At 39.4% G+C, this 12,703-nt stretch overlaps 1 protein-coding gene across 1 annotated transcript; it reads right to left on the reverse strand.

Moving 5' to 3' along the window:
- Positions 1 to 4,949: 4,949 nt before the first annotated feature.
- Positions 4,950 to 10,887, reverse strand: LOC115589028 (placenta-specific gene 8 protein-like). The gene is made up of 4 exons (XM_030429677.1): positions 10,692 to 10,887; positions 8,704 to 8,832; positions 7,989 to 8,134; positions 4,950 to 5,502 (listed from the first exon to the last, which is right to left on the reverse strand). The coding sequence occupies exons 2-4, from the start codon at positions 8,828 to 8,830 to the stop codon at positions 5,365 to 5,367; spliced, it is 411 nt and encodes a 136-aa protein (XP_030285537.1). The 5' UTR covers positions 8,831 to 8,832; positions 10,692 to 10,887; the 3' UTR covers positions 4,950 to 5,364.
- Between the last annotated feature and the right edge of the window lie 1,816 nt (positions 10,888 to 12,703).

A 12,703-nucleotide genomic window follows, 5' to 3' on the forward strand; every position in this document is an offset into this window, starting at 1 on the left:
ACCAGATCCTCCTGCAGGGGGCGCTGCATTAGCGAGTTCTGTCATTTATGTATAAATTAGTTAGCTTATATAAAATTAGAACCCTATCAGTTTTAAATTTCACAACCTTTAACGACTGGCACACAAACTAGTGTGTGTGCATGGCTTATCGGCCCACGCACTTCCTTCTGCCTTCCAGTCATTCTCTCTCACACACGCACACACACACACACACACACACACACACACACACACACACACACACTTCAATTTGCCAAGCCCTCTCCCCAACGGTTTCTCTTTTCTCACCACTTTTCCACACCAATGAAACCGAAACTTAACTAAAGATGAGAAGAAATAAGGAGTTTCCTGAGCTCAAGGCTGCTTTGACTTGCCGTGTCCGCTTTTTAATGAACTCATAAAATGTTGATGAGTGGATCAAGGTCAGAGGATGACATAAGTAAAGAGGAGAGCGGTCTGGAACTGCAAGATATTCATTTTACCATCGAGTCAAACTGCGAAGCTTTTTCACAATATCAACAAAAACACTGAAATCTTGTTTCTAATAATAATCATTAATGGCATTGCTAAACAGAATAGGAACTTGGGAAGAGTAGCTGATGTTTCGGCTGCATTGTGCACCACCCTGAGCTAAATATAAGGAATGATGTAGGCACAAAAGGTGACCACTAAGTCAAAAAGGACACAAGAGTAACGACATTTAGAATCTGAAATCTGACAGTAAAGTAACACGCCCAGAGCTGTGGCCTCCAGTTTCTGCGTTTGCTGCCAGATGTTGTATAACAAATGTTATCTCGCCGAGATAAGAACAATAAATTGAAGGAGCAAGTGGGAGAAGCTCTGTGTCCTTGTTCTGAAATGGACCAAAGCAGAATAGTTTACTAGTCTGTTGTTTCTTTGTAATTTCCATCATGACTTATTATAAGGAAAATAAGACCCTTCTTTGAAAGAAAACTGAATTCATTGTAAAGCCAATTTTTAGCAGGAATCAACCATTTTTCCAACATTCCCTCCCCCCTCCTATTGATCTCCCTGTGGTATTACCGTAAGGACAGTGTTAGCAACATGGCTACCACTAGCATCCTGGCTACTGACATAAGCAAAAAAAATAAATGATTAAAAACAACCATAAGACTCCCAATTTGATGTAGAAACCCTGATCTAAGCTGTATGAAAAGTAAAACAATTGCTTAATGTATTAACAAGTAGCCATAACGATACCAATACTGAAAGATGGTTAAGATAGTCTTTTAAGCCTTGATGTATTTTCACCTCTCAGAACTCTTCTGCACAGCTGCAGGAGGTAGCAGTTTGTTTCGTCTTGATGTTCGCTTTGTGGTTACGGCTACCAAGAAGACGCTGCCAGTTCGTCTTTAACTCATCCCCACCTTTTTTTCTACTACTGAAACATGACTATGAACTGTAGGATTCCCTCCTGTCTGCAAAGAAACAAAACAGAAATGTATTGACACAAAACGCGGACCAACAAACTGTTCCTCTGCTACAGAAGAAACAGGAAATTCCCCTCCCAAGTGCTTTGTCCTTTTGCTAACATGGTTTTTCCGGGACAATCAGCTTGACCCATTAACTGTTTTTTTTTAATGTGGGCCTTCAGCCAAAGACCTAAGTTTCAAATGTTTAATTTGGCCCCACAGTACTGTCTGTGGTTTTACTCATATCCCCTCCCCTCAGTGACGGCTGCAGCTCTCCTCAGTGTTTGGCCTGAGTATCAAGTAAACTCCACTTGAGGCATGGAATAAACTTGTTTTAATCTTGTTTATTGTCAGTATCGCCCCAGAGATATTCAAATAGTGACCAATGTTTAGGTATTGCTGTAGCCAGATGCAAAGCTCTAGCTGGAACCGCAATCAGGTGCTGCATCGGATTAAAGATAAAAAGATATAGGTGCTCATGTTCAGCAGGTATAATGCTAATGTTAACCTTCTCAATTCATGGTGTTAGCATGCTAGACAAAAGTCATCTGAGGATAATGGGATTGTTATTCATTTTGCAGGTATTTGATCAATTTGACTAGATTGATGCCACTATAAATAATGATAAATGATACCTCTGCAGCAATGAGTCCTTGATTATCTATGTTCACAAGTCAAATCAACTCCTCCCTCAGATCTACCCGTGCATCTCACTCTTTTGTTCTGTTATCGTTGAGGGTGAGGATGTGGTATTCGCATCATCGCACCAGGGTCTGCGCCTCGCCCTGAACTTGTTTGTTATGATCACAGATCTATCTTATTTCATCTGCAACATGAGAATGGTGTACAAGATGTGCACAAAAACAGTGGGCTCAGTACTTGGCCCTGAGGTGCCCCAATGTTTAAGATGAAGACCTGCAACCGGTTCATGCAAATTCTACTTTTAAGTTAATGCAACATTATCTGAGGTTTTTAGCAACACTAGCAGCGTGGCTTGAGGGATAGAAATGTTGGTCTGGTGACAGTAGACTCTAGACTCAAACATCTCAACAACAATTGGATCAATGGGCATGAAATTTGCTTCAGACATTCATGTTCCCCTCAGGATGAACTGTAATGACTTTGGTGACCCTCTGACTTTTATCTAGCGCCAACTTGAGGTCAAAATCTAATGGTACTCCAAGCAACAGCTGCACTTTGTGGTGAGCATTAATCATTCATTTGGCATGCTTAGGTGCAAAACGAAGAGAATAAATATCATATATAACTGCTCAACTTTAGCATGTTTGTCACTGTAAAGATGTTAGCAAGCTGATGTTAGCATTGACCTCAAAGCATTGCTGTACCGAAGTAGAGCCTCACATATAAGGATGTTAAAACTGATTTCACTGTCATCAGTGGTTTAAAATGGCAGGATGTAAAAGAAGCCCTGAATTTATATATTTATGTTTTGCCTAAACTCCCCTTTGACCTTACTTCTTTTTTCTTTCATATTTCGTATTGTATTGTTTGGTTAATATATTGATACGTTTCCCCAGAAAACAAAACCTGAAAGACAGGGGTCACAGGTTGGGAATCGATCAAAGCACTGCACAAATCACAAAAGCCCAGAGGGAAATTTTAAGGCTCAAAGCTTGCTCCTTTACGGCTATGGAGCCGTAAAGCAGCTCAGTGAGAGTTCTCATTTCAGTCTCGTTGTAGTCTTTTTTTGGTCTCAAACATTTCTCATTTGTTTCTCCAAAAATTCCTTAGGAGCAATAGGTGAGACTTGAGATTTTAACGCTTAAACCTCGCTCCTTTCCAGCACTGGGGAGACATTCTGAAACTTCACTGAGAGATTGATGAGATCTCCTTTGAAACTTACAGGGAGCCCAAGTTGAGATTTTCTGCACCTGTTTCTCAGGAGAAACAACTGAGAAACAGGAGAAATCAGCCACAGCCTCACTTTGGTCTCACATAGATCTCATAGTTGTCTAGGAGAAATGAATGAGACACTACTGAGATCTCTTTTCCAATTTTCGTTTCCTCTGGGAGGGTCAAAACAAACTGGTCCCTTGGTGTCTAAAACGTGGCGGTGGGAATAAAACCCACAGCCAACCACTGATTCTATCAAAATGATAGATGAACAAAAAAAAAATCGGACCCAAAACAAAATGTATAGAAAACTTGCCAAAAGAAGGAAATCTCAAACACACTCAATCCAGATTTTCACCCCATGGTGTGATGTTTTTAACCTTTTTTTATTATATTTTGGTGCGTTTTATGCCTTTGTCAAATAGCGACAATGATTCTTTGCATTTTGAATCTAAGTTTCGAGTAGTGCTGTTTTGAGATCATCAGTATAACTGTCATCCTGATCTCAAATAACCCAAGACTTTCTTTCATGCTTTCAAAATGCTCCAAGGCTAATGGCAAGAACTTGGTTATGAGTTTATCACAAGCCTTTTTTCCACTTTCATCACGCTGAATACTGATACTGAATCTGCTGACATTAGAATTAATTACTGCACAATCAATTTAACTCACCACCATAAACAAAGCTACAAAGGTTGATAACATTACGGGATATGCATTCAATTTGTTAAACTTGTATATTTACTATTAATTCGCCTCATCCCTGTTTGGTTGTATCAGTTTTTGACCACTGTTCCTCTTTGTCTGTTCTCCTTTTGTTTCCATGATTTTAAAAACTAAGCCGCGGAATGATAAAATATTTACCAGTGACCTTCAACCCATGATTTCTCGGTTATCTGAAAAGCTCACTCATCAAAGCGTTCTAGCCTAAATTATTATAGTTTCTTTTCTTCTACCCTAGTAAATCATATTGCTGAGGTTGTCCCAAAGCGTTATTATTTCACTGACTGGTTGGTCCCGCTCACTCTACCTTTTAAGTACCTTTGGGTCTAAATTTGTTTATTCATTGACTTCTAAAAATCATGCAACAGCTATGGATCATCACACCTCAGGTGCACTATCGCTGATACAGAGGATTTTTCTTACTTTGCAGCCTAGTAAGACAATCATTTACATTTTGGGGATGAATATTCAAACACTGAACCTGTTCATCTTGTACGGACACACTGATACACATGTTCGACCGGGGTGAGAACCTTTTTGGCGTTTTTTTTTTTTTCATTTAACCATTTCCGCCAAGCTTTTCTAATGTGAGAGGCAAAATATGTATGTACATACATTGATGGAAACAGGGCTATTGACAGTTAGAATCAAATCTTTAGACTTTAAAAATTTTCTACAACTTTCCCATCATAAGAAAATACAGAAGTGAGAAACTGTAAAACGTGTACTAAATTTCACAGAGAAAAAACTAATCCATAAAATTTTTCAGTGGCTGTTTTTTTTGTTGTCAAGTTGCTGTTGTGCAATCTTGTCTCATTATAAAATGGGGAAAACATAAAACTGGTCACTGGTATATAGATTATACACGAGTATGCGTGTATGTAAATTCTTTTTTTCCTTTTTCTTCACTCAGGTTAGGAATCAGATTTTGAGACTAGCTTGTTGACGGAAATATCAATATTTTATTTGCAAGAGTGAATCAAAGATCGGACAAAAACGTGGGCTGATATTACACTGTATTATAAAATCAAGCATGCTAACAATCTGCTCAAAACAACTGGCTTTAACAGTGAATCTAAGCCTTTGAAAAGCAAGGTTAACCGTGAAAAACAGCTAAATCTATACATTAAACAAAGTGGACAACTATACAATGAACAGATGCTCAGTGCTAACTGTGGAAAGTTTACTACATATTTCTTTCACCTCATACTGATCACAGAACAAACTGAATAAATCATTTCTTGTTTATTTTTGTCATTATAACACCAATAGAAATGTATTAGTAGTAGACTACATGGACCACAGACTACAAACTATATTTGGTAAACATGTCATATGCCCAAATGGTTGCCTCCTAACCCCTGATGACCTGTGTGGTGACCACTGAGCCTCCGCCTGGCTGGTTCTTCCTTATCTTCAGCTCCCGGTTCATCTGGCACCAGACGCACGGGTAACACCAATAGATCTTGCAGCAGTCGTCGCAGCACGAGCCCTGCAAGTAGAAGAAGACACAGAGGGAGAAGGGATAAATCCAACAGTTGGTGAAATGAGTGATGCCCAACGGAAATACCTACCCCGCCTGCTCCACTATGTCCACCAGCTAGTCACTAACTTTGTATGCCTGCTGTTAAGTGCTGGCGGGGGGAGTGTACAGAGCTTAAAACAACTCCAGGTGCAGTTTCCTCTGCTGCAGTGTTCAACAATAACAGATTAGAGAGGATATTTGAATAGATTTACCTAACCTCCTCTCTCTCACCTTTCTCCCACAGGTAACTAACTGGCTTCCTAAATTGACTGAGTCTATTTTCAACCTCCATCTTTCAGAGTTTTTTTGTTTACCTTCAAATTGCTCCAATTTGAGCATTCAAACTCTCAATATCATATACATTGATGATTTAATGAGCTGAAGAATGTTTTGTGAACATTTGTATGTTACTACTTATAATTTCCAATTTCTCATCATTTTCAGGAGAAAATGGTGAGAAAAGTTTTTGGGTTTTTTTATCTCCTCATGCTTTATTCTTTAGCTGAGTTTTATGAAATGAGGACCTGCTGTCCAACACAATGATTTATTCCCTTAAATTACTCCATAACTTTTCACACTGAAATCTATTTTTAAAAAATCATACAAGTTGGTACATTTAATGCATAACACAGATTCAATCAGTTATTTGATACAAATATCATTTTTTTAAGTCAAACTATGACAAAAAACAAATATACTGAATTGTGAGCTTTGTACTGTCAGCTAACTGTATGATGCTACACGTAGCTGTCGTGATATTGATATCTTGTATTCAGTTGCTTCTTTAAGCAGTCTGCTACAAGCTATCGGTTGCTAACCAAGCTCTCTACTGGATGGGATATCATAAGGCTTCAGGGCGAGGCCTCCGTGAACTCGTGTTTTTGTTATACCATGACTTAACATCTGTTTGTGTAGCTCTGGCACTGTTTGAAGGCTCTGAGTGCAATGCCCTGAAAGCACACCGGCTATTGTGCAGATTACTATTTACAGTTCGCAGTTCCTCATTAGTCTAGCATCACAAGTGAAACAAATAGTGTGTAGGAGGCCAGAAATGAGTATGCAACACATCAGCTGTCAATAAAAAACAAATAGGAGTGGCCGTCAAAAAACTAGTGATGCAATAAAGATACATCCAACTCTGCAAATATCTAACCTCAAAATAAAACATCTAATTATGTTGGATGACACTGCTAATTCTCCGTCTTTGACATTAACATTCAGTGGTACATCTCAGTTATTATCGATCGTGCACTTCACATTAATGACCCTGTTGAGCTGACATAGTGACTTAAAGTCTCTCAGGTTGCTTAACAGACCAAGCATTTTCTGTCTTAACTGTCCCTCACTGTTCGATATTAGCAGACCTAACTTACCCTCTCGTGCATGTGTGTAACACTCTTGTGTCATACAGTTAACATTAAGATCAAAAGTTGTGGTCCAGTGTGAGAATGTGTCAAAAATTTGATTTATTACTGAGAAACAAAGCACTATATATTTCTTTCAACCTGCCTCAGATCATTGTATGCTGCTCTGATGTATTTTTTTGATATCATGCAACACTCTGTAACTTTTATTTTGAATAAGTGGTATATTAAACGTTTAATAAGTAACTTCTTACCTTTGTTTGTGACCTTTAGGGTTAGGGTTATGTGCTAACATTATCTACATTATCCTAAACGTTTCCAACAAAGTTCAAACCGAGAGAGATACATAATTTTACTCAAGGTAATGACGTGTTTGACCGGTCACTATAACTTCCAGGAGACGAGTAATGGATTTCTGCAAAAAAAACTGAATATCACATAAATAAAACTGGAACATAACATCTTTAAACATTTCTGCCTTAGCCACATCAGACAGATTTTTTATCCACAGGGAATGTTGTTTAACAATGAAGACAGCACCTTCCATGGTCCCGTGCTACTTCACAACATCAAACTACATCTTCTGTTTTCACTGTTTTGATTGCGAGACTTCATGCATTTGACATTTACTTTGTTATTTCTCTACTATGACAGGTTCAAAACGAAACTGGTTGGCCCAAGATTATGCGACAGCTGTGCTGTGAGTGAATGCAAATATGCACATAGAGAAAATTGAGGAAGTGCTTCTTTGTCACATGCACCTGCACCAGTATTTAAAATGACACTGGCCATTAGGGAACTACAACTACAGCGCTTGTTAATGGATGTCCTAACAGGAACTACCCTAATTTCAGTTTTCATGGTGCATTGTCTAAGTGCTAATCTCTCCATGTACTGAAATGCCTTTTTGCACCTGTAAACACACCCAACAGTGATGTAAAACTACTTTAACTATCAATACTGGATGACTTACCTGACAATCATCACTTATCAAAAAAGGAGTTTTTTAACCTAGCCCTCACTGAACCTTTAAGCATGCACTCACTCCGTCCCCACGTATACCCCCGTCCCTTCCCAAACCCGCCTTACAGGGATGCCGTGGCGCTCTCTGATGTTCGAGCGGAGGATGCAGGAGACCACGCAGCAGAAGTCCAGCAGAGGCATGCAGCAGCACCAGCCGTAGTCAGAGGCCGTCTGACACTGCATGCAGGGGAAGCAGAAAAGACCGCAGCAACCTTAAGAGCAGAAGGGACGAGACAAATGAACAACATATGAACTTTGAAATCGTGCCTTTTATTTCCCAGAATGCAGTGACCCACCCAAACTTGCTGACCTAACGGTTTCACATAAATTCAAAGAGAAACTATTCCAGGTTCACACGAGCGTGAGAAGTCAGTTTACTGTCAATGTACAGTACAACAGACGAAACAATTGTCAACTGTTATCTGTGTCTCTGGGGGAGCTCTGTCAACTTGATGATGGCACAGAAAATGCATAGGTTCGGTCACAAAGAGGGAGATTTGGAGGAAAAGGAGAAGCTATTCTAGCTCTTGTGATATTGCTGTTCCAAGCTGGTAAACCAGTACCAGGCGGCTTTCAAGTCTCAAAGATCTCACACTGGGTCCATGAGCACAGTGGCACAGCAGTCAAAATGTCAACAAGGTTTATACATCAAACAGCAATGACAATATTACATTATCACGACTGATGTCACCCTGTCAACGGGGGAACGTTAAAGTGAACAACGTTCATTGTGGTGAATAACACAAATTGCATTCAGTATCATTCTTCTGGGCTGACTCACAGGTGCCCATATCACTGCAGCAATCGCACATGCCGGTGCTCCATGTCCCAGGGCTTTGTGCTTGTGTCATCACCGTCACCACCTGGGCCGGCTGCTGGTGGACGACAAACTGCTGTTGGTGGGCCATGCCTGGAGGAGACAAGACAGAAATGGAGGAGCTGGGAAGGGGCACAGGACGTTCGACTCCAGATGCAGGACTCGCTGGATAACGATCAAGGCTTTTTCAAAGGTCTGTTGAACAAGGACGAGGAAGTGTTGCTACCGCAGCATTAACCCCAAAGTGAAAACAGTGCGGCTGTAAGTGTGCTGGTTTTGAAGCGTTTCGAGCAGCGCATGCTTGGACAAGTTCCATCCGTTCAATACTCATTCCTGTTTGACCAGTAATGAGGATTGGTTTTGCAATATTATCATCATAACGGCAGTACTTTCACTTCTCTCATCCACAGAAAGTGTGTGGAAACCCGAGACCTTAACCCGGACCATCAAATCCCTACATACAGCATTCTCTTATTATCAAGTAGTCTTTTCGGAATAAGGTGTTAAATGATCACATTTGGTAGCTATATATATATTATGATATATAACACAATACAATGTAGATTTTTCTTGATCAGGGATTTTTCCATGGCTTCCTTGTATAGCTTTATGTGTACATTTAAGGGCACGGTGAGGCAATTTTGCAAATAAATTAACAAGGTTATTAAATTGTCCTCGCATCGGACCATAGGCCAACATTGCCTTGTAAAAACAGCAATTTAAGATAAGGCACAGTAAATAGGCAGCCTATGCTGGGACACTCCTACTTCCTGAGATCAATTTCACTTAATAATAATAATACACAAACTAAATGTGACTTTTTAATTAGCAAAACATAGCACAGTTTGAATATAACTTGTGTATTTTTTGTTAAATGTATGCTAAATGTAAAATGTTCCTGTGAAGCACTGACCTTGGGCTAAGCTTCTGCTAAGTGTGGCAGTAATGCTAGCTGTAAGTGTCAAATACACATTTTAAGAGCTAACTTAAATCTCTAATTTATTTTCTCAATCCTAATGGCAGTCTGGTGTTGAGTTCCTCATACTTTTATTTCATCACACAGAAATCACAAAATGATGCTTCTGATGGATTCGTGCTAGCTATAGCTAACGTCCGAAGTCCGTGTTTCATGCTGTTAGCTACCTGTTGGCTACAGTGAGTTTAATTTTAGCTAGAATAACACCTTTAAGTAATAGTTTACAACTTTTGTCTCACATTCAGATCATAAGCGTTTCTCCTCATCTTGTTTCATCAGACTGCACCCAGTCAGTATTTTACTTTTTTTTTTTTTTTTTTTTACAAAAAAAGTACTGCTTTTGTCTGCTTGATTACATTATGTTGATTTATATCTTTATCTAGGTTAGCTGGATAGCTAACTTCAGTTAACATTAATACCTGTTGACAAGCTAACTTCATCCTTCGTTATTTATCTTCAATGTTTTATTTCTGAATGTCGTGATAAGGGGAAATCTGTGGAAAGAAATCTTTTTAGTAATGTATCTTCTGTATTTCCACAACCATGATGCTATAAATAACGTTAGACACAGCCACGGCTCTGCTGGAATTGCCATGCAAATGCACTTTAGGGCAGTCAAATAACATCAAATTTATCAATAATTACGACATTTAGCATCGTTTTGACCTCACTGCACTGTGCACTGATAGTAACTATGATGCTGTTAATGGCTAACAGAGTTTATTTCAATGCCAAAGGTGTAATCATGCAAGCCCGCCATTTTGGGTCATGAGCAGACTAACTCAAAGCATCTTGTTATTTTATAAACTTCTGAGCTTTGAATGTTTTTTTTATTACTGCTAAAACCGGCTAAAAGTAAGACAATATAATGAGATATCTAATTAGCTATTAAAGGGGCTGACTGTAGGCTCAACCTCAGCCAAACACCAGGCTACTGAATCATAAATGCTGTCTTAATATAAAAACGTTTTCTTACCTTTTCCTCTGGTTCCGTGAGCTCGGGAGAGAAAGAAAATGGATTCAGTCAAGACCGCTGAGCGCGTGTATAAAAGATGTGGTAAGACGTGGGCTGTCTGATCCGTAAACTTTCTATTTCTCACGAAGAGCCTGCCCCCTTTTTTTCACTCAAACACACACACACACACACACACACGAAACAAGATGAAGACAGATGCGAGGACGCAGCAAATTGTGCGCGACGACTCACCAACGACATCGTTTTGCATCTGGCACGTGAACGCAGCTCCATCGTCCAAAAATTAAACTAAAGAAACAACTGACTTTAAAAAACAAAACAAACAACAACTTCCTGTGTACAATGATGGGGGGCGTCACCTGTAGGTCATTAGCAGCCTAAAGAAACAAAAAGGAGGTTTATTATAGTTAATAATTAAATGTTCCTGGTTTATTACTGAGGAATGAAACTTAAGGAGAGATGGTGCATTCGCGCGCTGTCGGAATTCCCGTTAGCCCTGCACCTGCCAAAAATAAATTGGGGAAGTCCTTAAGGCTTAACCTTTACGACATGATTACTTACATCCTAAATATACTATCATATAAAGACAACATTGAGGTCTAGCTTTGTTTCCTGCATTCATTGTGGTAATTTTCTATATTTAAAAATACTATCTGTACTGTTCCTTCACTTGCTATAATACCTGTTGTGTACAGTAGATGGTGTACAGAGCTCAGGAAAGATTCACCCATCATGCACTGGGCGGATCATCTGCTGGAGGACTATGACGTTATTGTCAACTTGTGATCTGATTTTGGATTTTTTTGGTACTTTATCTTGATCAAGGTGTTTTTGCATGCCCCCGTCCAAATAAAAAAAAAAAAGGACACGACTCACTGGAAAAACAAACAAAAAACAAATGTGACTGTGCGGTAAACAAATGTGAAGCCGAGGTCACGTGCAAGCGGCGTTTCTTCTTCCTGCAGGTGTGTGGGACTGAAACCACAGCCTGGGGCGAGAACTCGAGCAAAAGGCTTGAGTGATGTGTAGGAACTGGAGCAAAGAAAGATGTAGTCTGGACTGATGATGGCGCTGGAGGAAAGGCTGAGACATGGATGCCTTCATTTGGGCTTCCTGGTCCAGGTCCAAGGGGTCGGACCTCTGCTAACGACCCCTGCGCACTAATGAAAAACCCACAGCGCTGAATTGAATTATTTAGTTTGAATAGGACTTTGTATGCGTGTACAGACACTTCTGCATTGTATGTTGCAGCTGTTGGAGAAGAGACACCTTTACTTAGAGACGGATGAAGTCCTGTGACCTCAACTCATCATGGTTACAACCTTTATGGAAGCAGATCTGGACCAGAATCCAAATTAAAATGGATTAACAGAAATGCTTTTTCATTTTCAGAATATAGCTGCATTTTTTGACTCATAAATAAAATGAATAACAAATCATCCGAACTACATTTTAATTTTCCTCTTCAAGACTGCTCATTCTGTGACTTACTTAAAATGAAAAAGAAAAGGGCGATTAAGATTTAATTTTCAAAACATGCCCCAGCCAAAAGTTACCAAAATTCAATTTCAAATTTGAAAATTAAAATGCTTTAGCAGAAAGGCTTTTTCATTTCAAGGTCATAGGTGCATTATTTCACTCACATATGAAATTAATAATAGATCATCCAGACTGCGTTTTCATTTTCTTCTTTAGGGTTGCACATTTAATCAAGAGTACCCATCTGCAGTCAAGATGGCCGACAAGGGCACCGCCATATATCCAATCCATACCGGAAGTCCCAACCGGAAGTTGGTTGATCACCAAAATAAAACCAAAATAAAAGCCGCCATTTATCCAATCCATACCGGAAGTCTCAAGCGGAAGTTAGTTAATCACCAAAATAAAAGCTTAAAAAACACGTACGTTTAACCATAGACTGTATGGTTAACACATAACATAATTCTATGCATTTTGTGCATTTACATGTTTATCGTAACGGTGTTATTGATTAGTTAATTGTCTCGCCACGA

Source organism: Sparus aurata, chromosome 10 (genome assembly GCF_900880675.1).
Source record: "Sparus aurata chromosome 10, fSpaAur1.1, whole genome shotgun sequence".
Lineage (NCBI taxonomy): Eukaryota > Metazoa > Chordata > Actinopteri > Spariformes > Sparidae > Sparus > Sparus aurata.

Bases quoted from the DNA above. Each gene is read 5' to 3' on its own strand.
- LOC115589028 (XM_030429677.1), bottom strand. From the start codon at position 8,830: ATGGCCCACCAACAGCAGTTTGTCGTCCACCAGCAGCCGGCCCAGGTG. The intron at 8,135-8,703 runs GTGAGTCAGCCC...TCTGCTCTTAAG, and splicing joins CTGCAGTGATATGGGCACCT to GTTGCTGCGGTCTTTTCTGC. The intron at 5,503-7,988 runs GTAAGGCGGGTT...TTCTACTTGCAG, and splicing joins GAGAGCGCCACGGCATCCCT to GGCTCGTGCTGCGACGACTG.